Consider the following 26,138-nt stretch of genomic DNA (forward strand, 5'->3'; position numbering starts at 1 on the left):
GGAGGGGATATGGGGACATATGTATACGTATAGCTGATTCACTTTGTTATAAAGCAGAAACTAACAAACCATTGTAAAGCAATTATATTCCAATAAAGATGTTAAAAAAAAAAACAAAACCCATGGGCCCTCACATATGGTCTTTTGACTGCTTTTCAACCAAATGGAAACATCAGAGTGATGGCAGCATAATCTCCCATATCTACTAAACCCAGAGAATATTTTTAAAAAGACAATTACATGAGCAATGTTAATCCACTTCTCGATGATTTTGGCTCTCTGCTGAGTTTTGAGTTCTTTGCCCCCCAGAATGGTGCTGACAACGCATTTGGTGAGGGTATTAAACTGAGAGATGGTAGCACGGATCGTAGGAGCCAAGTGTTTGTTTTCCTTCTTGTCCCTTCGAGACCAAATGCAGCCCAGGCAGTGGTGAGGCACTACTTTCTTGAATAGTTGCTAGAATAAAAGAGGAATTGACTTTAAGGACAACACACACATTTCACATGGCAAAGCAGGTCATCTGTAAGTTGGTACTTTGTGAATGGACAAATAACCCTTTCCTACTTGATTTGCCTCATGGTGTTCATTTCAATAGAAAAAAGTAAATAATTAATACATTAACTGATCAGAAAAGCCCACGTGTTCCTTCTAAATCTGCTCAACTGAACCAATGGAACACGATGACCAAAAGAAAATTTAAATGTCCAAAAACATTTTGACTTTTCTGTCTTGGAAGGAAAGCCAGGTAAAAATCTGTACTACTAATCTAAAAGAAGTGGCTAAGATTATTTTGACCTCAAAATCATATCCATGGTATGTCCTGGACACTCAGGATCATGAACTGTGTATAACGCATATGAATGACCACCTGAAAAGTGATTCACAGAAGTACAGTACTTGTGACACTCATCAATGTCACTATTCTATTTCCCATTATTTAAAATGAAGACACTAAGAAACATACAAAAGGAAAAACTATTCAACATCACACAGTAAAAGGAAGAAAGAGGGATTTAAAGTCTGGTTTCCAGGTCTTTGCCTAAAAGTCATAGCCAATGAAGTCTTCCATCTTTCTCTTCTGCTATCAGTGTGTGAAACAACAACAAATTTGCTGAACAAATCTGATTCTCATTTGTACAACAATTTCAATACAAGACGTGCAAGGGCTTGTGTAAGACAGAGAATACCAGGATTTACTTTATATAGACTATCTGATTTACTTCTGAGAATCTATTTGCATGTTAACTAGATGGAAACTCTATGCTGCTTCCTCTAAAGTGCTAAGTGTGGAAGAGCTAAAAACCATTGTGATCACTGATAACAGCCCTTTTTTCTTTAACCAGCTAGCACTGAGCTATGAAACGTGGCTGATGAAACCAAATATGTACAGCTAACAAAAATATCCAAACTTCAAAAGACCAGGAAGCACATGTGGAAATGAGCTGCCAGATATAGTCACATGTGGATTCAGTGAATTTATTTTATCCTAACTTATACTTTGACCCCTTTACAATCCTCCAAATAAACAGTTTGGATCTTGAAATATTCATGAGTCTAAAGGGAGAGAAATACCCATGGAACAGGATAGATTTTTGTTTCCCTAGAATTAGAATTCTTATTTCCCCCTGGGTATTGAGTGCCAAGTAAAAAGCACCTTCTCCCAGAATTGTAAGAAGAGCTTAGGCCTGAATTATTCAGATGATAGATTCAAATCACATCTTCACTCTGCATTTACAGGCACAGCCTCTCTCGGGGATTTGGAAAGACTTAAATCATGTGACCCGGGGCCACCAGTACTGTCACTCCCCACATTCTAAGTAGAAGCACATCGGAGGCACAAAGAGAAGACGTACTGCATCCATGTAGGTCAGCTGCTCAGCCACGAGATCTTCTGAGAAGCACGTGAACTCTGCAGACCCGCCACCCTCCAGTTCCTCTTCCTCTTCCAGGCTGAAGGAGATGGTGCTGGGAAACCCATCTGTTCACAGGTGGAAAAAAATTAGTAATTTGGTGCTGCTGTATACACAACCTTGTTTACAGAGTCCAACTGGACTTCTTTAATTTAGGAAGAAAAGAGCTGCTCCTTTAGAAAACCCACAGGGAGAGAACAGCAAGGACAGTAAACCTGAGTGAAATGGAGGTTTTCCCAGTCTCTGCTTGTTCCTAGCTGCGTTATTAAGTTCAGAGGCCTCATGTTGTCACCTGGACAAACCACTGGTTCCTTGGTCAAGGACACAGCCAGGTTAGGCAAAGTCTAGAGAAACAAAGCTGGGCTACATTCAGGGGGTCACCCTCATTTGGGGGCTCCCTCAAACCCTCTGATCAGCTCAAGCACTGATCCAACTACTTCCTAAACCCCAACTATGCAGTTCTTAATTACTGGGCCATTTATAATCAGAAGCCTGGAAGGAATGGACATGAAGGCAGGCCAGGCTCTGGGGAGTAGAACAGGCCATTCTGGTGTCAGAAATGTTGATGAAGTCCTCAGAATTCTCAAGAAGTACTTAGAATCCTCAAAATGTTAGGATTAGCTTTCAACTTCCACCTAAAATTAAGTACACATGAGACTACTACAAGCAACTCTATGCCAATGAAATGGACAATCTGGAAGAAATGGACAAATTCTTAGAAAGGTATAACCTTCCAAGACTGAACAAGGAAGAAACAGAAAACATGAACAGACCAATCACAAGTAATGAAATTGAAACTGTGATTAAAAATCTTCCAACAAACAAAAGCCCAGATGGCTTCACAGGTGAATTCTATCAAACATTTAGAGAAGAGCTAACACCCATCCTTCTCAAACTCTTCCAAAAAATTGCAGAGGAAGGAACACTCCCAAACTCATTCTATGAGGCCACCATCACCCTGATACCAAAACCAGACAATGATATACACAAAAAGAAAATTAGAGACCAATATCACTGATGAATACAGATGCAAAAATCCTCAACAAAATACCAGCAAACAGAATCCAACAACCCATTAAAAGGATCATACACCATGATCAAGTGGGATTTATCCCAGGGATGCAAGGATTCTTCAATATATGCAAATCAATCAATGTGATACACCATATTAACAAATTGAAGAATAAAAACCAGATGATCATCTCAATAGATGCAGAAAAAGCTTCTGACAAAATTCAACACCCATTTATGATAAGAACTCTCCAGAAAGTGGGCACAGAGGGAAACTACCTCAACATAATAAAGGCCATATACGACAAACCCACAGCAAACATCATTCTCAATGGTGAAAAACTGAAAGCATTTCCTCTAAAATCAGGGACAAGACAAGGATGTCCACTCTCACCACTATTATTCAACGTAGTTTTGGAAGTCCTAGCCATGGCAATCAGAGAAGAAAAAGAAATAAAAGGAATACAAATTGGAAAAGAAGAAGTAAAACTGTCACTGTTTGCACATGACATGATACTATACATAGAGAATCCTAAAAATGCCACCAGAAAACTACTAGAGCTAATCAATGAATTTGGTAAAGTTGCAGGATACAAAATTAATCCACAGAAATCTCTTGCATTCCTATACACTAATGATGAAAAATATGAAAGAGAAATTAAGGGAACACCCCCACTTACCACTGCAACAAAAAGAATAAAATACCTAGGAATAAACCTACCTAGGGAGACAAAAAACCTGTATGCACAAAACTATAAGACACTGATGAAAGAAATTAAAGATGATACCAACAGATGGAGAGATATAACATGTTCTTGGATTGGAAGAATCAATATTGTGAAAATGACTATACTACCCAAAGCCATCTACAGATTCAATGCAATCCCTATCAAACTACCAATGGCATTTTTTACAGAACTAGAACAAAAAATCTTAAAATCTGTATGCAGACACAGAAGACCCTGAATAGGCAAAGCAGTCTTGAGGGAACAAAACGGGGCTGGAGGAATCAGACTCCCTGACTTCAGACTATACTACAAAGCTCCAGTAATCAAGACAATATGGTACTGGCACAAAAACAGAAATATAGATCAATGGAACAAGATAGAAAGCCCAGAGATAAACCCACGCACCTATGGTCAACTAATCTAAGAGAAAGGAGGCAAGGATATACAATGGAGAAAAGACAGTCTCTTCAATAAGTGTGCTGGGAAAACTGGATAGCTACATGTAAAATAATGAAATTAGAACACTCCCTAACACCATACACAAAAATAAACTCAAAACGGATTAGAGACCTAAATGTAAGACCGGACACTATAAACCTCTTAGAGGAAAACATAGGAAGAACACTCTTTGACATAAATCACAACAAGATCTTTTTTGATCCACCTCCTAGAGTAATGGAAATAAAAACAAAAATAAGCAAATGGGACCCAATGAAACTTAAAAGCTTTTGCACAGCAAAGGAAACTGTAAACAAGACAAAAAGACAACCCTCAGAATTTGCAAATGAATAAATGGACAAAGGATTAATCTCCAAAATATATAAACAGCTCATGCAGCTCAATATTAAAGAAACAAACAACCCAATCAAAAAATGGGCAGAAGACCTAAATAGACATTTCTCCAAAGAAGACATACAGATGGCCAAGAGGCATATGAAAAGCTGCTCACCATCACTAATTATTAGAGAAATGCAAATCAGAACTACACTGAGGTATCACCTCACACTGGTTAGAATGGGCATCATCAGAAAATCTGCAAAGAACAAATGCTGGAGAGGGTATGGAGAAAAGGGAAGCCTCCTGCACTGTTGGTGGGAATGTAAATTGATACAGCCCCTATGGAGAACAGTATGGAGCTTCCTTAAAAAACCAAAAATAGACTTACCGTATGACCCAGCAATCCCACTACTGGGCATATACCCAGAGAAAACCATAATTCAAAATGACACGTGCACCCCAATGTTCATTGCAGCACTATTTACAATAGCCAGGTCTTGGAAGCAACCTAAATGCCCAGCAACAGACGAATGGATAAAGAAGATGTGGTACATATATACAATGGAATATCACTCAGCCACAAAAAGGAACGAAATTGGGTCATTTGTAGAGATGTGGATGGATCTAGAGACTGTCATACAGAGTGAAGTAAGTCAGAAAGAGAAAAACTAATATCATATATTAACGCATGTATGTGGAGCCTAGAAAAATGGTACAGGTGAACCGGTTTACAGGGCAGAAATTGAGACACAGATGTAGAGAACAAATGTATGGACACCAAGGGGGGAAAGCGGCGGGGGTGGGTGGGGGTGTGTGTGATGAATTGGGAGATTGGGATTGACATGTATACACTGATGTGCATAAAATGGATGACTAATAAGAAAAAAAAAAGTATGCAAGAAGCAGTAGGATAGCCTTAAGCTAAATTCACCTGAGCCTTATTAGAGATAAGATCATCGATTAGCAAATTAATCGGATACAGACTGAAGAAGTAGGAAAAAATAAAGTTTTTCTTCCTAGGGCTCCAAATCAAAAGCATAAGTGCTCAGCACATGGAACAGGACCTCCAGTCTCCATTGTGAAAGACTGTGGACCTGGAAGACGTTTACCTTGGGTCCCTAGCCTCTCTTCCGGGGAAACCTTCCCCAATTCCTGGGTTGTTCCCCAACCTCATCCCCCTTCACACTCCTTGCTCTTCTGCCTGTCAAATCCATTCTCAAGAAGAAAAATCTAGCTGCATTCAGTTATATCTTAGCAGCCATTTAAATCAGGGCGTTACTACTCCCCCAGAATGTTTACATTGTAAGCCTTTGCAGAATAAAAGACTTTTAGGCATCTTGGATCAAGTTGGGGTGGCCGTTTCTTAGTTTCCGAGGGGAAAAGGGGCGCTGAGTGGACCCTACATCACCTCCCCTGTCAGAGCACCACGTGGGTATCTGCCAACTTTGGTGACAGGTATGTGATTTAAGACTGGCCGCCTCACCCTGGAGTTGAAGGTACTGATGTGAACGGGGTTGGTTACAACCCGGTAAGGAAGGAGGGGATCTCTGCCTGCCTCTGGAGTCTGAGACACAAACAAGCATGAGCTAAAGAAAGCTAAAACCCCATGATTTCACCACTTTTCCTCCACACAATTCTGGTCCTCTCTCACTGGGTGGAGGAATAAGATATTTGAAATCCCAAAGGTTCAGAATGGGCCTCTCAACCCTCTTGCTAACCACTGTGCATAAATCTGTCCCAGTCGCTCTGCAATGCAGAGGCTGGCCCACTTCAGCCAAGGAGTATATGTGCTAAGGCTTGATCTCATTCACCCAACACTCCACAGCAGCCTGATATGTGCCTTCGATCAACGCTGCTGTATCTGAAGACTGCATGGTCCTTTCTCTCCGGGGTCTAGTCCATGCTTTCACTGTTTCTGCTTTTGATTCTTTTCCAGTGGTAAGTAGGTAAAAACTCGAAGCAAGATTTCACTTTTGGAAAACATGTAGGAGAGCTTGTTTGCTTTTGCCGGCATGAAACTGGGTAAAAAAAAGCACATGGGAACCAAGTTCCTAAAACTCTTTTTCGGTAATGATTCGTGTACTTAATAAACAGAGAGTTTAGAGAGTTCTTGATTTAAAATTTCCAAACACAGAAAAAATTCATTTCTGGGATTGCCTAAAAGCTTTACCAAAGTCAGGCCATCTCGTTCTCCCCTGCCTCAGCCTGCCAAATGAGCTGGCCTTCCAGTCCCGGTTGGAAACAATGAACCACTGGTCCCACCGGTTCCCCAATTAGGCCGGAAGCCAGGGGCAGCTCTCGTGGGGACAGCTGGGCTCTAATGGTGTATCCACTCCAGCACGAAGACAGGAGGGGAGGCCCTGAAGGGAGTTGAGGTCCGGCAGCTGGAGGAGTGCCCCTGGTATTCAAACATTCCCGGCAAATGAAGTCATCGGAGATACCGAGGACTTGGCAGTCAGCTTTTAATGATGCAATTGCATTTTCCCCTCTCTGGTCCCCCACACGTAAAAAATTCAACAGGTCCTGTTTGGAATTTAAGGGTATTTTCTTTGGCGCTGATGCAGCTTCCCTTATCAGTGTTGAGGAACCATTTCCTTTCCCTCACTGAGGAAATCAGGCGTCACTTCAGGGAAGTGCCTGTCAGAAGCTCCAAGTGGGTCAGCTGCCATGGCAACCATCCCCCAGCAGCCAGTGAGGGGATAAAACGTCACACTGAAAGACCGCCCTAGCCTCTTTCTGACTTTCTTCAAAGCCTGATGGTTCCAAGCCACCCGTGACCTGCAGTGGTGGCCCTTCCTCTGTCCTTGAAAATAGGCAGTCAATTCCTCAGATAGGAAAAAACAGCCACAGAAACTTCCTTTGGATGAGGCTATCAGAGATGCGAAATGATGCCCCTACTGGGGCAGATTACAGGGATGCTTTCCGGCTGAAGGAGAAACATCTTTTCTGAGCTTTTCAAGCTTTTGTGAGGACAGGAGCAGAACTGGATTTAATTCCTCGCCTGCTGAATGGGGGTGATGGTTTGTGAGGCGTTTTCATTTGTTAGAAGGAGGAACCAATTAGGCAGATAATGAAGAGCAAATTCAAGTTCAGCAGGGTGTGTGATGACAAGGAAAGGTAAAAGACCATCAAGGAGATCGTCCTCTTTATGGTATTAAAGGAAACCCTGAGAAATCACTTCACCTCTGAGCCAAGGTTTCCTCCCGTAGAAAATGAGGGAGTTGGACTAGGTGATCTTGAATATCCCCTTCTCTGCTCTAAAATGCTATATAGGTCCTGTAATTAGTACTTCAATAACTTCAATTAGTACTTCAATAACCTGCTCTAAAATGCTATATAGGTCCTGTAATTAGTACTTCAATTAGTACTTCAATATCCTTCAATAACCTTCAATAAAAATTCAAGAATTTTACCACAGTCCCCAATCCCCCAGCAGCCTGTCCTGCAGGAAACCAAGGCCTCCTATTCAACAAGTACAGGGAGAACATTTCCTCACTGTGGAGGTTTGCAGGATCAGAATCTAGCTTCTTCCCTGGAATCAAACAAGTAAGTACTCACTGTCAGTTTCTACTTCTTGCTTGTGAAACTGCTCAAGAAGGTTCTGTGCTCTTCTCTCTGGGTCAGAGCCTGGCATCATCTGCTTGAGATAATCCAGCAGCTTCTGTAAGCAAGGGAAGTGAGGGGGCTCCCGGAAGTCCTCTGCGCACTGGTCAAGCCAGGCCCTCAGGATGGAGGCGATTGCACTGAGAAAGAGAAAACAGAACGTCACTGCACTCAACTGGCTCTGGAGACGCAAAACCAGCCCTGGACGCCAGAGCCTGTCCCAGCCATGCCTCAGGAAACCTTGGGCAAGTGATCAATGGACAGTTCCCTAGAAGTTCCCAGCAATGTCAGTGAAGTTAAAGCATCTGAAAACAGCCTGACTACCTTGTATTATTTTAAGTGGTGGTTGGGGATCTGGGGAAAGACTGGTAAGTTAAAAAAAAAACCAACAAAAACAGGACCATAACCTTTGCAAAAACCCACACAGGGCAAAAAAAAGACACGGAAGAGAAGATTTAGTGAGTCCTGAAGCAACTTCAAAGTAACCTGTATACAACAAGATTATGTGTTTCCAATTCTGGATTCACTCAAGTCAGAGACCACAAAATCTACTGTGATAACATTTTAGGAAATAACAGACAGTGGGCCAGAACTTTGATGGGCGGAAGGGCCTAGGTTTAGGAAAGATAATGTGTAAATTTAATTTTACAAAGATCACCAGGGTTTCAGCATAGCACCAAAAACGTCCTCACAAAATTATCCTTTCACTTTTCAAACTACCAGAGGACAATGTGTTTCCAGTGGGAGAAACAGTATGAGTAGAAAGTTAGGTTTTGAAAAGTAAAGGAGAAAAACTTGATAAGCAAAGCCATTCATTGAGAGGGTGACTTCTTCTGATGGCTCAGCTGAGTCCACCTTGGGTGAAACAAGGACCAGGGCACAAAAAGAGACCGGGTCATCATGGGGGCATATTTCCCTCCTTTCATGTTACTAATAACACAAGCTTGTTCTCTTTAAGGTAGGTGCAGCCCCTCACTCAATGGAAGAGACAAACAGCTGACAAAAAGGACAACTTTTGAGTGTTACTGTCCTATGCTTCATATTCAAAGAAGGCTTTACAGCCACTCCTGAGTCGGGCACTTGCTGGGCTGTGTCCCATGCACATGGTACTTTGCCTCACTAATGACCAGCCAGCCCCAGGAACAAGGTGCAGCCATTGACGATGGCCGGAGAAGATGACAGGGACTATAAATGAATCCAAGCATGTTTTATTGACAGAGCTGGGACACTTTGTTTTAGCGAAAGACCTAATTAAAATTTTTTCAGCTGAAAAAAAATGTCTAGCAGATTTTAAAATTACCATCTGATTAGACTTCAAACAAATTGTTCACTTAGTTAACGAACTGTAAAGACACGAAAAGATATAATGATCCATATACATGAAACCGCCGCCTGGACTTTCATAGGTGTGTCTAAACTTCACAGGTCTCAAGTTCATAGCAGAGAGCTAGACTGTGATCAAGGCAGAAATGCAGCTAAAACCAATCTAATGCTGAACTTTTGGAACTGACGTACAAACACAGAAGGGAAAGAAATTAACTGTTTTCACTGCTGTGGAGATCACTGCTTCACCAATATGGACATGAAGACATTTGGAACGATAATATTCACATAGCTACAGCAGAAATAGATGACATAAAACCATTAATTAAGGTTGGCATTTAAAACCATAGAAATAATTCAGTATTTTCTAAATCTTCAGTGCAGATTCAAAAAAGAGAGAAACAAAAGTTTCATTCCCTCACAGAAAGCTAGAAGAAATTAATCTGGGCTCTGGGATTAATTGAAAGAACGAGCAAAATGAAATTAATGAACTTCTAGTCAGTGAACCTTCAATATTCGGGTCACTTGTCACATCATCTGTTATTTATGAATGTTTATGGCCCCCCAAATTCATATGGTGAAGCCCTAACTCCCCCTGAAATTATGGACTTCAATTATTTTGAGAGCCCACACACGGCACTCATTATTTCTCCTTTCTTCACCAAAACCAAATATCATGAATTGAAGAAGATAATGATGAGACGGCATCCTAATATTTCATTTTTATAAGGAAGATGACTTTTTCTGTGAATAATTTCCCTTCTTTGCTGACGAGCATTGAGTCCAGAACTGGGGTAGGCACATAGGTGGGGTGATGGCACAGAACTCAGGAAAACCTGACGTTTGCATACATTATGGTGACTCCTACAGTACGGTTTTGCACTTCTCAAAAGAAGGGTGATTTAATTTAATTAGTACTATCACTCGCTTAATATTTTTTAATATTTCAATGAGGGAATACTCTTTCGATGACAGTGATTAAAAGACAGATATGGAGGGATGATAATTCACATCACTAAATTAAAAATCTAAAAGAGCATCCAACCAACAATGAGACCAGCAACTCAATGACCCTGATGACACCTCAAAAGTTCATAACCTAAAAGAAACCCAGGCAGAAATCCAAAATTATAGTAAAAGACAGGTGTTAAAACATATCAATATGTCATTTACTCATTTACCCCCCATAATTGCTAGTTTTAAAATTACAAAACAATTTATTGAAAAAAGTAAATATTATAAATACACAAATATCTATAAATTAAAACAACAAAATATCTACCCCCCTTCATTCTAATCTTATTACCATGACCTTGTGTGAACAGTTTGGAGTATATCCTTCTGGACTTTTCTATGGATATGTTTACATATTTAAGTAGATGTCATATGTATAAACCATGGATTTTTTCCCCCATGAATAGTATGTCATAGACACCTCTCCATCCACGCCAGGACCTCTAGCTCTCACTGTTTCTCAGGGTTACGTAGTATCCGTTGCATGCACACACCATAATTAATATAGGTATTCTACTAGTGCACAGGTAGTTAAGTTATTGTTAGGTTCTCACACTTACAACTACAAAATGAATATCCTTGTTTACATCTCTGTGTACTTGTATATTTCTATGGGGCACGTTGTATAGGACTTCCTTCCATGGAAAGCTGCAGCCTTGGAAGGTCCAGGGGAATTCTGAAGGGGGACCTTAATCCATACTGGACTCACCTTTAGGTGCACATTTTGTCCTCCTCAGACTGGTATTTTCTACTAGCGTTGTTAATTGACTCATTTTACTCTTTGTGACAGTGCCCTTCCCACAGCTTAGCGCAAGAAGGCTTTGAAAAGTCACTACAAACCCAGACATTGAATTAAAAAGCATTTTCAGACAAAAGAGAAATGAAGGCAGAGGAGGAAGAATAAAGAGAAGAAGGAAAAGACATACACAGACAGCACAATACAACACGAGGCAGACCCCTGCCCTCTTATTAGCAGAGTTTTATCAGCATCCCAGGGAGGCAGGCTTTCTGGAAAGGCCTGGACGTGTGCCCAAAGCTCAGAGCAGCTTTATGTTTGCAGTCCTGGGAAGAAACTTTCTGTTCTTGATAGGCTAAGAAGCAGATAAAATGTGAAACTTGAAATTTCAGAAGGGAAAGCAACATCACAAAATCATGACAGAGACAGCAGGATTACTGGCCAGTGATTTTTCCATCTTACCTTTCCTGGCTCCACTCCTAAGATCTAAGGTACATCCTAACCAGAACTGGTTAGTTGGAAGGTGTAAAGAACCTTAATAACGAAGGGAAGCCCTCGTTAAAAGTCACAACCTTACAGGAAAGGTGTGACTGTTAAACTAGAGAAGCTACTTGGCTCTATGCGCAGAACAAGAAATGAGGTTCCAGAGGAAAACCTGGTTCCCATCCTCACTGTGCCACCTGTGAACAATGGGAGTGGGGCTGATCACTTAGCTCCACTGACCCTTATCTGGAGAGGAGACATAATAATACCTGCCTTCATCTACCTGACACTGATCAGTTGAATTTCAAATGACATAATGTCAATAAGGATATTGAGGTATCTGGAGAGAAACATAACTGTTGGCAGTCTTAAGACTACTTGCCGTAAGTCACAAAAGGAAGGGATTAAAAAAGGTATGGCTCAGTGAACATCAATCAGCACTCATGGAAAGAACTCAAGGAAACTGCCACGTAAAATAGAGTGATACAGGATACAAAGCATGCTCCTGCAACACTTGTGGCTCTAGGCCTGCTGGAGGAAGGCGAACACTGTGAACAAATACCACCCCCCCCACACACAGACACCACACACTCACACCACACCACACACATACACTCACACCACACACACCACACACCACACCACACACGCACACCACACACACACACAGCACACACACACACACACCACACACACACCACACACCACACACACACCACACACACATCACACACCACACACACACCACACGCTCACACACATACACACACACCACACACACACCACACACCACACACACACCACACACACACCACGCACCACACACACACCACGCACCACACACACACCACACACCACACACATACACTCACACACACACCACACACACACCACACACATACACTCACACACACACCACACACACACCACCACACACCACACACACACCACACACCCACACCACACACACCACACACACACCCACACCACACACACCACACACACACCACACACATCACACATCACACACCCACCACACGCTCACACACATACACACACACCACACACCACACACACACCACACACACACCACACACACACCACGCACCACACACACACCACGCACCACACACACACCACACACCACACACACACCACACACATACACTCACACACACACCACACACATACACTCACACACACACCACACACACACCACACACACCACACAGACACACCACACACTCACACACACACCACACACGTCACACACACGCCACACACACACCACACCACACACATGCCACTCACACACACCACACATACACTCACACACACCACACACACACCACACACACACGCCACACACACACACCACACACACCACACTCTCACACACACACCACACACACACCACACACCACACATACACCACACACTCACACACACCACACACACACGCCACACACACCACACCACACACACGCCACACACACACACCACACCACACACACACCACACACACGCCACACACACACCACACACACACACCACACACACCATACTCTCACACACACCACACACACACACTCACCACACACACACCACACACACCACACACACACCACACACACACACACCACACACACCACACACACACACCACACCACACGCATGCCACATATGCCACACACACATACACACACCACACACACACATCACACAAACACACACACCACACTCACACCACACACACACTCACACACACCACACACACTCACACCACACACACGCCACACACACACACACACCACACACACACCACACACATACACTCACACACCACACACACTCACACCACACACACACACACGCCACACACACACACACACTCACACACACACCACACACACATGCCACACACACACCACACACACACCACACACCACATACACTCACACCACACACACCACACACACACCACACACACACGCCACACACACCACACCACACACACGCCACACACACACACCACACCACACACACACCACACACACGCCACTCACACACACACGCCACACACACCACACCACACACACGCCACACACACACACCACACACACCATACTCTCACACACACCACACACACACACCACACATACACTCACACACACCACACACACACCACACACACACCACACACACACACACCACACACACACCACACCACACGCATGCCACACATACGCCACACACACATACACACTCACACACACACCACACACACCACACACACACATCAAACACACACACCACACTCACACTCACACACACCACACACACACTCACCACACACACTCACACACACCACACACTCACACACACCACACACACTCACACCACACACACACACACGCCACACACACACACACACCACACACTCACAGACACCCCTGAGTTAGCCCCCCTCGGGACAGACCAATTCAGGAACATCAAAGTGTAATAGAGGGACTTCCCTGGTGGTGCAGTGGTTAAGAACTCGCCTGCCAATGCAGGGGACATGGGTTCAAGCCCTGGTCCGGGAAGATCCCACATGCTGCAGAGCAACTAAGCCCGTGCACCACAACTACTGAGCCTGCGCTCTAGAGCCCGCGAGCCACAACTAGTGAAGCCCACGTGCCTAGAGCCCATGCTTTGCAACAAAAGAAGCCACGGCGATGAGAAGCCTGCGCACCACAACAAAGAGTAGCTCCCACTCACCACAACTAGAGAAAGCCCACGCACACCAACAAAGATCTGACACAGCCAAAAATAAATAATAAATTAAAAAATTAAAAAGAAAAAACTTGTGAAGACTGAAGAAGTAATTTCTGAAGCCAAATGGAAAGATTAAGATTGTGACATAATCTAAACTCAGTAAGGAGAAAAGCCAGCACTCCTCACTCCCAAGGGAACGTGTGTGTCTGATTAAGAATGACTGGATGGGGGGTGGGGAGAGCAGGGGCAAGACCCAAATCTGAATGCAGAGCAGACGACCAGGATTGCTTTCTCTACCTCAGACATCCTTGGCAAGGTGCAAGTTCTTGCAGTATGTGAAGGAAGGAAGTCGTGTCCAGACCCAGATGCGGTTTCTAAGACTTTTACTGGTAATAGAACAGACCCCTGGGGAAAATGAATTCACTAATCCAACTAATATTTATTGAGTACCCTTTATTTCCCATATTCACAAAATCTATTTATGTGATGAATGTCACAGTAGGGGAGTCTAGGGTATTTACCTTCAGAGAGAGTAAACCTGGTCAGGGCTCCATGGAGTGCTTCCCTGAGGAAATGACGTTAAAGCTGAGATCTTAAGGATAAGGGAGAATTAGCAGGGTGAAGACTCTGGGGTAACAGCGTAAGCAAAGGTCCTGAGGTGAGAGAAAGCAAAACACTTTTAAGAGACATAAGGAAGAACTGTTTAAAGAATAGGAAAAGAGGGGAGAAATGGAGCATGATGAGATTTGCTATGCTCATTTGATTTCTTAGCAAAACAGAAATCACACATAAGAATACCTGGTTGGAAGACATCAGACAGATGTCTTAGCTGAGAGGTATAAGGAAATAGTACCAAACTTCTAATCACTCTCAGGGACCTTCAGGCATGCAATGCAGAGTAAGAGGGCTGACTGAGGTGAGCATTGGGCTATTATGCTCAAACCACAGATTTTTAATACATACAGGGATTTTAAGATAAATGCATTAAATCATGTTAAAATTGCATAGGTAGTAAAATACTCTAGAATTGGTAAAAGGTTTAATAAAAAAAAAAAAACCTTCTAGGTATGAGGTCATCGCTCCCATGATGTATAACTTCCAAGCCAAGAAATAGGATTATTATGACAAAAAGAATAACTCTGTCCATTTAGAGCTTTCTCTCCCCAGAAATCTATTTGAGGTAATTTTTTTTTTTTTTTTTTTTTTTTTGCGGTATGCGGGCCTCTCACTGTTGTGGCCTCTCCCGTTGCGGAGCACAGGCTCCGGACGCGCAGGCTCAGCGGCCATGGCTCACGGGTCCAGCTGCTCCACGGCATGTGGGATCTTTGCGGACCGGGGCACGAACCCGTGTCCCCTGCATTGGCAGGCGGACTCTCAACCACTGTGCCACCAGGGAAGCCCTGAGGTAATAATTTATCGTTACTTAATCATCAGCAGAAGATTAGACGTGGAAACATTTTTTAAAAGCAGCAAAACATTTTTTCTATTTTAGGATACTCTCCAAGAATTGGATCTTTCCCTAATATAGATAATGAAAAGGTAAAAAGATCTATGTAGAGGGTGGCCTTTGAAGCAGTGTAGCACAGGACACTGCCAGGCCCTCTGGGTGGGAGCCAATGCACTTTGCCCTTCAGGGAAAGAAAGCAAAGTAACCTTGACACTGACTCTGAGCTAGACCCTCCACCTTGTTCTCCTAGTCACAGAATGATTTTCTGCTGTTTCTGGGAAGGCTGCCAGTTACAGTCTGCCTCTAAGACCCCTGGCTAGATGGTTTTCCTGATGAGAAAGAACAAAGGGAGATGCAGAGATTTTTTTTTTCCTTTTTTTGCCTGTAAAAGCATGTAAAGGATGGAAACATTATCTAGACTCGTCAAGGTAATCTTGCAATGCTTTCTTGTACATTTTCCATTGTACATTTTGGTACTGGTGGTGAATAGAGGTTAGAACGCTGGGAGGGAAAGTAAAAGAGGAATTAAGAGAGACCCAGGGAAATAAATGTAAACAAAGCCAGAGTAGGGACTAAGCACCAGAAGGCAATATAGGGCAGAAAAGCCAGTGAAGGGCCATGGGCAGTTAAAGAAGAGGAAAACCTCCAAGGCAAGAAGGAGGAAGAAAAAGATTGGGATAGGAAGGACACGCAGTAGAAAGAGTAAATATGGGTGGGAAAGGGTCAAGGGAAGGAGGAGATGAGCTCAAAACCAATAACTCAAAATCAAGTGTTTACACACCTGTCTTTCATTCCCAAACTACATGTGCAGACCCTGGCAACTGAATGTAAATTTACAGAAATTGAAGAGAATTGTTGTGCAGAGACTTAATCCTATATTACCAAACCTTACTCAGTATGTCAGTGACTGCACTCCATTAGAAAAGGAACAAAACTAAGAGGTCCCCTAAATGCCTGTTTTTCATGAGCAGTATAGCCAATGTGGTTACACACATTCTCTGGAGTCAGACTGACTCTCTGGTTAGTCAGACAAACCCAACCTCTTTATGCCTCTGCTTCCTCATCTGTAAAATGCATACAGTAATAGATCCCTCCTCACAGAGTTCTTGTGAGGCCTAAAAGAGATAACATATCTGAAGTATTTAGAATAGTCCCTAAGACACAGTCAGTGCTCAAAAACATTAGCTATTTTCATTATTTTAAAAAAGAAGAATTACAATCTATAAGATTAAGGACTAAAGGCAAAAGGAACTACACATCAAACCTGGACTCTGGTTGAGAAAGTTGTTTCCCTCGGGGGTACGAGTTAACGATTCTGATACTGCTGTACATATATACTGAAACTGAACAATTAAGTAAATGGAAGGCAGAGGGTAGAAGCCGGTTTTCTCACTGCTGGAGAGGATACTCACAAATAAGCAAGGGGAGGAAGCTAGAATGGTCCATGTGGTAAGGATTAGAGTTGAAGGCATCAGTGAAAATTCATATTTAATATAATGTATAGATGGTTATACATAGAAATATTTATAGGTATACGCATTTACACATATATTTCCTAGCCATGTCAGCTGACGGGGCCAGAAGAAATGACACCCCAGTAGCGATGAGCACACCTAGCACCCAGATCTTGGTTTCTAATATCATTCTCCAATAAAAAGAACCAGGTCAGGCTTCCCTGGTGGCGCACTGGTTGAGAATCTGCCTGCCAATGCAGGGGACACGGGTTCGAGCCCTGGTCCGGGGGGATCCCACATGCCGCAGAGCGGCTGGGCCTGTGAGCCACAACTACTGAACCTGCGCATCTGGAGCCTGTGCTCCGCAACGAGAGGCCGCGACAGCGAGAGGCCCACGCACCGCGATGAAGAGTGGCCCCCGCTTGCCGCAACTAGAGAAAGCACTCGCACAGAAACGAAGACCCAACACAGCCAAAAATAAATATTAAAAAAAACAGAACTTTAAGGTCTCCTGAAAATCCAAAAAAAAAAAAAAGAAGAACCAGGTCTCCTTGAAGAAATGGCTGATTCTAAGACTGGGATGGGAAATATACAAGATGAGTCTAGAACGTCTTGTAGTGCCATAAAGTAAGGAAGGGCTCAAATACAATAATAGGGATGTGTGAAAGTGACACAGGAGTCAACCAGAAGAGTTCCCAATGGCCAAAGCTGGAATAATCTGAGCAATAAAATACATAAAGCAGCACTGCATTATATCCCACAGTATAAATAAATTTCCATGAGTCCATACTGATATAAATAAAAGACTGAATAAATTAATAAATGGGCGAGACAAATCTCCCACACAGAAGTTTTCCAAATAAATTAGGTAGATACTTTACCCTAAAAGAAGGGAAGCAAACCAAAGGGGTTGTGCATAGTGACTTCCTTCCAAACAATATAGTATGGAAAGGAAGTGGGAAAAAAGATATATGTCATGAAGAAACCTGAAAAATAACAACTTCATCCAGGTGATCAAGGCCAACATCAACAGTCGTAAATCATGTTGAAAGTATGTGATGAGAATGGTATTTTATCTCTGTGATATTTCTCTCAAACCTCATAAGTTCAGTCTAACTATGAGGAAAAATATCTGTCTAATTACAAGAAAAATTCTAATAAAGGGGTGTCCTAAAATATATCTGGATCAGTACTCCTCAACACTGTCAAGGTCATCAGAAACAAGAAAAGTCAAAAACTGTCACAGCCAATAGGAACCTAGAGAGATATCCCAACTAAATGTAATGCAGTGTCCTGGATGGGATCCTGGAACAGAACAGGGCCATTACATAAAAATAAAAATAAGGAACTCTGACTAAATTATGAACTTTAGTTAACAATGCATTGATTCATTAATTATAACAAATGTGTATATTCGTGTTAGAAGTTAATAATAGGGGAAACTGTGGGGAAGGTATACGGGAACTCTGTATTATTGGCTCAATTTTTATATAAATGTAAAACTGTTGTTTAAAATGTCCTAAGGGGGAAAAAGAGATGAACAAGAGGGTCCAACCTAAGTACTTAAGAGAAATAGTCTCATTTTTATCACAGGGAAAGAAGTAGAGACCACACAGTGTTGAGGTTAAAGCCTGGGTTAAATTCCACTCTCTCATTTATTCACTGTATGACCTTGGACATGTTCCTTAACCTCTCTATGTCTCAGACTCCTCATCTGTAAAACAGGAATAATAACACATAGAGTTATTATAAGGGTATTAAAAGGATACTCAGTACTTAACACAGGGACTATTCCTACGAAGCAGCCAATGAACTCTAGCCATTATTATTAGAAAGAGACACCGCCGCTCACCAAAGTTATTTTTCAGGGACCTCAGTAACTCATTATTCTCCAATTCCTCACAGTCCGAGAAGGGAGTTTTTATGCTATAAATAGGTCTCTAATGAAAAAATTGCTGAGGCGTTCTACAGTTTTCACCATTAGAATGGAGTTTCCGTTGGGGATGACAGATGCTACAAGAACCAAGAACAGGAAGCAGGCGCTCAGATTGATGGGCCTGACCAATCTGGTCTTCCTTCTTCTTTCCTCACATCCTCCAACCCATCTCCTTCCCCAGGAAACAAGCCTGACTTCCACATTTCTAACAGCTGTTTGGGGACCTTGCTTGGGGTGTTCATTTCATTAAAAAGCCAGGCAAAACAACACAGGCTAAAGGAAATAATCCCAAACTGTACAATCTCAGAATGCTAACAAGCTAAAGCACTAGTCACAACGGTGAGACTATACCCTAGTTCCTCATGTACTTCTCTCTGCAGCCCTTTTACTGTAATATAGGCAAATATGGCGGCAGGGGTGAGGGGGCAGGGGGAATTTATGAGCACCAGAGATCCCAACGCTATTTTTGAAATAACAGGCCTGAGAGCAAAACGGTGAGAAATCCAAGTCCTGGAGTCAATGGGACCTGAGATCAAATATCAGACCTGTCATTAACCAGTTGCTTGATCTTAGTCAAAGCACGTAACTTTTCCGGAGCCTCAGTTGACACACCTATAAAATCAGGACAATATCTCACAGCATGTCTGTGATGGTAAAAGAAGGTACAAAATGCCTAGCAGAAAGCCTTGCACTAAGGTAAGTACACCCCAAACTGTAGCCAGTGGTGGTGGTCGGAGAGGTGACAGTGGTATCATCATTTCCATCATCTCTGCCGCTGCAGGGTGATCAAGGGACAGAGTCCGGTTGTGATGTCTCTTTACCTTTCTCTAACATGTAGAGGACCTTAGGAGATTCTCAGGCGGCCATTTATTCTTCTCTCTGAATCAATGATTATCGATGTTGTTTCATTCCTCCATTATTAGAAAAGTAATTTCTGCTTGGGAGCCTGCACTCTTCCCTTAAATGCATAATTTTGATTCAAGATTTCAATGACTTTTTTAAAACTATACTTTGTTTTTCTTTGTCCAGTATGGATGCTTTAAAGACAATACCAGGCTCTTTTATGTGGTTTATTGCATCGCCATTTCTACTTTTGTTTTACTTTTTAAAAATATTCCTTTCACATTATAGCCTTTAATTCTTCTACATTTGGAGTTTTAAATCTTATTTTTGCTCTGTTCTTTACTCTTCTTTCTTTGCCCCATTTTTGTTACAATCACTCAGATTGATTTCAATTGCCTTCTTAGGTTATTTGAATTTGATGGAATGAATATTGATCGCAAACTCACTGGGAAGACTTGTTAATACCTTCCACTGTAAAGTTTCCCAGATATTAAAGAATTACAGCCAACTTCCTTTAACTCATCTCCCTTTTCTTTAAAATGTTTCCAATATCTTGGATACTAATATTTATAGGACTCTTTACCACTGGCTAAAACCTGGTGTCACTATTTACAACTTCTGGGAAAAGATTACAAGAATGACTTTTATATCATCTGAATGTTTGGAGATGAAAGCAGTATGATTTCAGTGGTTTAAACCACCGCTATGGTAAAGAGTTTGAGAAAACAAAACATGGCATTCCAGAAAGGAAGTGATGAGAGTCAATTAAAGAAAAGAAACTGAAATTATTTCAACATTACAATAGTAATTTTTTAAAAGGAATAAAAAAGCGTAATTCCTGAATAGTTTTAAACATCTTTAAATAAAGTTCTGTGTGTGTGTGTGTGTGTGTGTATATATATATGTATATATATGATATTCTAATCTCAAATCCATTTCAGAGAGTGAAGATTCACGGTGTCAAGGCTCTGTATGGTTAATATCCCTTCTTCATGTTCTCTTCACTTCTGAATTCAATGATTGTAATAAATCTGCACTAAGGAAAGTTTCCTTTTCCCATCTGGTTCAGATTTTATTATTCTAAATAGATAGCATTTTCTCATGTAAAAGTGTCGGCAGGAAGGAGGAAAGGGGCGCAGGTAGAATGAATGTTGGCAGAGATGTTTTCTTCTGTCATAGGAAGTGAGTTCCCTGATTTCCCAACAGTGACAAGTTTAGGGATTGTAGAAACAAACATGGCATGACTTATTATTTACATCAGTCTAGTGCTAACATCAGAAATCACTGTGTGGCAAAGATTCCAACATCTAAAATCCTTGCAAGTTGAATTCCCTGCAACTGAAGGAATTCTTCCTTTAGCCAGATAACTTTAAAGGTCCTGATATCACACAAAGCCTGAACCGGGCATACTCGGGACTGGAATTACAAGTGAGAGTCACAGCACAATCAGATACTTTTTGAAATTCATGAAGAACACTAGCCAGTTGTGGTCCAAGACACCAGAAACCAATCTTTCATCTTGACTGTTTCATCTGTTATTTCCACATTTTTGCCTTCTTTTAAGTTCTTTTATCCTTTGAAAGGTTCATTAGATCCATATTCAGAAATACAGGAAAGACTGTTACCTTGGGACTTGGGAGCCTGTATCAAATGTAAGCCTTGTTCTATGCTTTACAACAAAAACTGAAAAACCAAACAATAGTTGAGCATTTTCCTTTTCATAGTTAAACCCAGTAGTGATTCCCCACCTCCACCCCCCATGTCCCTGGGCTGCAAAACTGAAGGCATCTGTCCTAAAACAGGATGTTTACTTCTTAGAATGTCACTGAATTCCTGCCGTCTGTTTCCCACCTGAAATCACAAGAACACAGATTTGCAGCAAAGGAAAACAATGGGCATTTTGCAGCTCCTTGCCTGACCCCACAATACAATGCTTTAGTCCATCTCTTTATTTATGATCCTAGCCAGCAGTTCTGATGTCACGATTAATAATAAGCAAATCAAAGAAGCTGTGTATTTTTTCTTTCCTATTTTATCAAAACTGGTTACCCAGTCTTTCCAACAGAGACAAGCAGTAAAGGGCACCTCTCAAACAATCAATATAATATTTGGACCATATCTCTGCTTCTGATATTCATTTTCATTTTTAAGAAGATGAAAAGAGGGATTCCCTGGTGGCGCAGTGGTTGGGGGTCTGCCTGCCGATGCAGGGGACACGGGTTCATGCCCCGGTCCGGGAAGATCCCACATGCCGCGGAGCGGCTGGGCCCATGAGCCATGACCGCTGAGCCTGTGCGTCCGGAGCCTGTGCTCCGCAACGGGAGAGGCCACAACAGTGAGAGGCCCGCGTACCGCAAAAAAAAGAGAAGATTTAAAGAAAGCTAAATAAATTTTATCCTAGGCATCCTTAAACTTGAAAGGATCTCAGAGCACTTATTTGTCAGGAAAAGAGACTGAAACCGAGAGAGGTGAAGTGACAGTGATGGAGGAGGAGCTTGAGCGTGAGTTCTCCAGCCTCGTTTCCCAGGGTCTGTCACCTTCCATGAGGCTGGCTCCATGGCCACCTCAGCATTGGATTCGCCTAATTATAAGAAGGGGCATAAATAAATAAATTTCCAAATAAGGATGGTATTATTTTTACATATATTTAGATGTTCATAAATAAAGACAGTTTTCCCTTGAGCCCTGCAGCAGCCTCATCACCGTCCAGCAGGGTTTCTTACCTAGGCACTATTGATATTTAGGGTCAGGTAATTCTTTGTTGCAGAGGGGAGAGGGGCCGGTCTTGCACATGGCAGAATGTTTTGCAGCAATCCTGGCCTCTGCCCACTAGATGCCAGAGCACCTCCCCACCAAGTTGAAACAACCCAAAATTCTCCAGATCTTGCCAAATGTTCTCTGGGGGCAAAACTCCCCCACTGAGAACTGGCATATAGCCATATCTCCTACACATCTATCAGCCATCAGGAAGCCTTCAGTCACTGCTACAAGTCAGCTGCTGCAGCTCTGAGATGATCGAGGAACTTTCCATGTGTTACATGTGGAATGGACAAGGTGCTTCCCTGATTTCCTCCAAAAACAGACAAAGCAGTGACCCTATCAAGTCACAGAAATGATCAGAAGGGTAACTTGTGAAAAAGAGAACAAAAAGAGAATGCTCAAGTGAGATGAAAAATAATAAAAGGAGAAGTGGAGGGAAAAAAACCCAACAAGACAGAAGAAAGGGAAATGGAAAGAAGAAAGAGGTCAGCAGAGAGAAGGGATTTTAGCATTCCAGTATCTGTAGGACAGAGTGACCCATTATACGATAAAGTGGCATATTTTCATCAGGCATAATTTTTTAAAAAGGCAACTCAGTCTGAGGAAAAGGGTCAAGAACTTTCTACCAATTCACTGTGAGGCTTTAGGAAAGGACCATTGTCCTCAGATGATGGACCCCTCAGGGGAGTTCTATGTGAAGCTCTTTGTTAAGGCCTCATATGCTTAGAACTGTAAAGCCCTTTAAAACAGCTTATCCTGGAGCCTCACCCACGTTACTGTTCCTGGTGTACAATTCATTTGAATGAAGTTTTAGAACAGGCCTTAGAAAGAATGAGCATGACTCTTCACATCCAGAGTACAAAGCAATTTGCTTTAACTGCTACTTCCCAGAAAACTATTTAACCTCAAAACACCCCCTGGGAAACAGCAAAGCTCTCGATAGTTTTCATACTGTTACTCTCCTCAGGGCGTTCAGGTGACTGGTTGAATGGTAGCTCTAGATGTGACGCAATTCCAAAATATGTAGATAACAACATGCTTATTGCTGCATCTGGTCACAGATCGAGGTTACATTTGACAAGCTGGCCACTCAATTCGTAGAGTATCTCTTCTTTGACATATGTTTTAAAATTCATTCTAAAAAGGTTCTTTTTTAAAAAAAATTATTATTTCTGTAAGTTTTCATGGATACACAAAACTAACAACAAAACCCCTCTAATCCTACGATTCTCAAACTTTAAAATGCATAGGAATCACTTGAGGATCTTGTTAAAATGCAGATTCTAATCTAGGTCTGGGGCGGGCCTGAGACTCTGCATTCCTAACAAGTTCCCAGGCGATGCTGATGTGGCATTTATGGGCTAGGCAGCGGCATCTGGATTGGGCACAACAATGAGATAATAAAGAACCACAAGAAAAAAAAAAAAAGGTTGTAAGTCTAATCCATTCCCTCAAATTACCTATCTGATTATACAGCTTCCCTCCTGCAAAAACTTTTTAGGGCTGACTGCCCACTGCTTACCAGGGAAAGTCCAAACCCTCTTGAATTTGTGAGAAATTCAAACCTTTCACGATAACTTCAGCTCCACTAGCTGCCCTCACCCAACATGTACACAGTGAAGCAGCTGCCCCAATTCTGTGTTGTTCTCCCAAATATCATATACTCTGCACTTCCCTGATTTGATCCCACTGTCCCCTCTTCCTAAACGGCTCTACCATCCAAACCTTCACGCTCCTTCAAAGCCTGCTTCAGATGTCACCTCTTCCAAGAAGCCTCCCTAAAGCCCTCTAGGAATAAGGTATCTCTTCCACTCACCACACCTTGCACTTGGCATTCAAATATCTACACTGGTGTGTTTAGTTTTCTGGAAGGTTATGGCCCATCCAATAAAATTATGAAACTACCTGACAACTAACTCAGGAGTTAAAAAGATACCTAGTTTTCTCATCTTTATATCCCTGGCTCCTGGAGAAAGGAGTCCATCAGCCAATTGCCTGAACAGTTAAAAATTCCATAGGATTACCTCCCTGAACTTTTGATCCCAAAATGAAACCACGAGTGGTTTCAAGCACCCTAGTATATAATCTATCTACTCAAGAACCTCACTCTTTCAGCAGCCTGTACCCCTACATCGTGGATTTCTTCTTCACTGACTGCTGGATCAAATTCATCAGCATAAACTACCTCCCATTAAAAAAAAAAAAGGCACAATGAAAAGACCATCCCTTGCCCTCATCCTCCGCCTCATTTCTGTTTCCCTTTACAACATAACTCTTCCAAAGAGTCGTTAAACTTGTCGTCCCCACTTCCTCCCCTTCTAACCTCTCTTAACCCACATCTGCATCCACCAAAACTGCGCTTGCCACGGGTGCCAAAGATGAAAGTGTGGCAGAATTAGGAGTCACTCCCCAGACCCCTCTCACTTGATGTCTGGACAGCATCAGACAGAGTCGGTCACGCCCCCTCCAAAACCCCTTCTCCGCTTGTCTTCTGGAACACAGCTTCTTTCTTCTCCTTCCCCCTGCCTGCTCTGTTCCAGTCTCCTCTGCTGGACCGTCTGCTTTCCTAACTCTCAGTACTGGAGGGAACCAAGGCTCAGTCTTTGGACCTTTCCCTTCTAGATCCACCCTTCGTCCACAGGAGGTCACATCCATTCCCATAGCTTTAAACACCATGTATAAACTAAGGATGTCCAAATGTATACTTCCAGTCTAGACTTCCCCCTGGAATCTACACTCACCCAATTACCTCACAATTAACACATCTAAGATGAAATTATTGACACATGCTCCCCACCAAACTTTCTTATCGCATAGAGCCGGGGCTCCATTCTATCGCTCGCTCACACACAACCCTTGGAGGCATCCTTGCCTCTTCTTTGTCTCATATGCCGCACCCACTGCATCAGTACATCCTGTCAGCAACACCTTCAGGACTTCTGCAGAAGCTGTCCCTACTACAAGCTACTACTTCTTGTTACCACTCCTATAATGACGATGTTGACAACTACTATTACTACTCACGTCCATGCTGTCATCACCCCTTGCCTGGACCCACGTAAGGGCCCTAAGCGGGCTCCTTGCTGCCACTCTTGCCCCTGTCCCCAGTGTCATGGTCTATTTTCCACAGAGCCAGAGTAGGCCTTTTAAATATAAACCAGGCCATAGCACTCTTCTCCTGAAGGCCTGTTAAGTGTTTCTTATCTTTCTCAGAATAAAATTCAGCATCCTTCCCAAAGCCCCCATGTGATGAGGGGCCCTTACAGGCCTCATGCCCCAGTACCTGCCACTTCATTCACTTGGCTGCAGCCTCATTCACGCCTCTACTGTTTCTCAAACACTGTTCCTGCCGCAGA

General features: G+C 42.5%; 1 protein-coding gene across 1 annotated transcript in view; it reads right to left on the reverse strand.

Annotated features, from left to right (window-relative positions):
• Window positions 1-26,138, reverse strand: part of RGL1 (ral guanine nucleotide dissociation stimulator like 1) — a 133,372-nt gene that overhangs the window by 43,290 nt on the left and 63,944 nt on the right. The window contains exons 5-7 of the mRNA XM_082862571.1: window positions 7,985-8,169; window positions 1,854-1,978; window positions 241-456 (exon numbers count right to left, since the gene is read on the reverse strand). Coding sequence (XP_082718697.1) covers window positions 241-456; window positions 1,854-1,978; window positions 7,985-8,169 — 526 coding nt within the window. The remainder of the gene's footprint in view (window positions 1-240; window positions 457-1,853; window positions 1,979-7,984; window positions 8,170-26,138) is intronic.

Source organism: Leucopleurus acutus (genome assembly GCF_964270905.1).
Source record: "Leucopleurus acutus genome assembly, chromosome: 2".
NCBI lineage: Eukaryota > Metazoa > Chordata > Mammalia > Artiodactyla > Delphinidae > Leucopleurus > Leucopleurus acutus.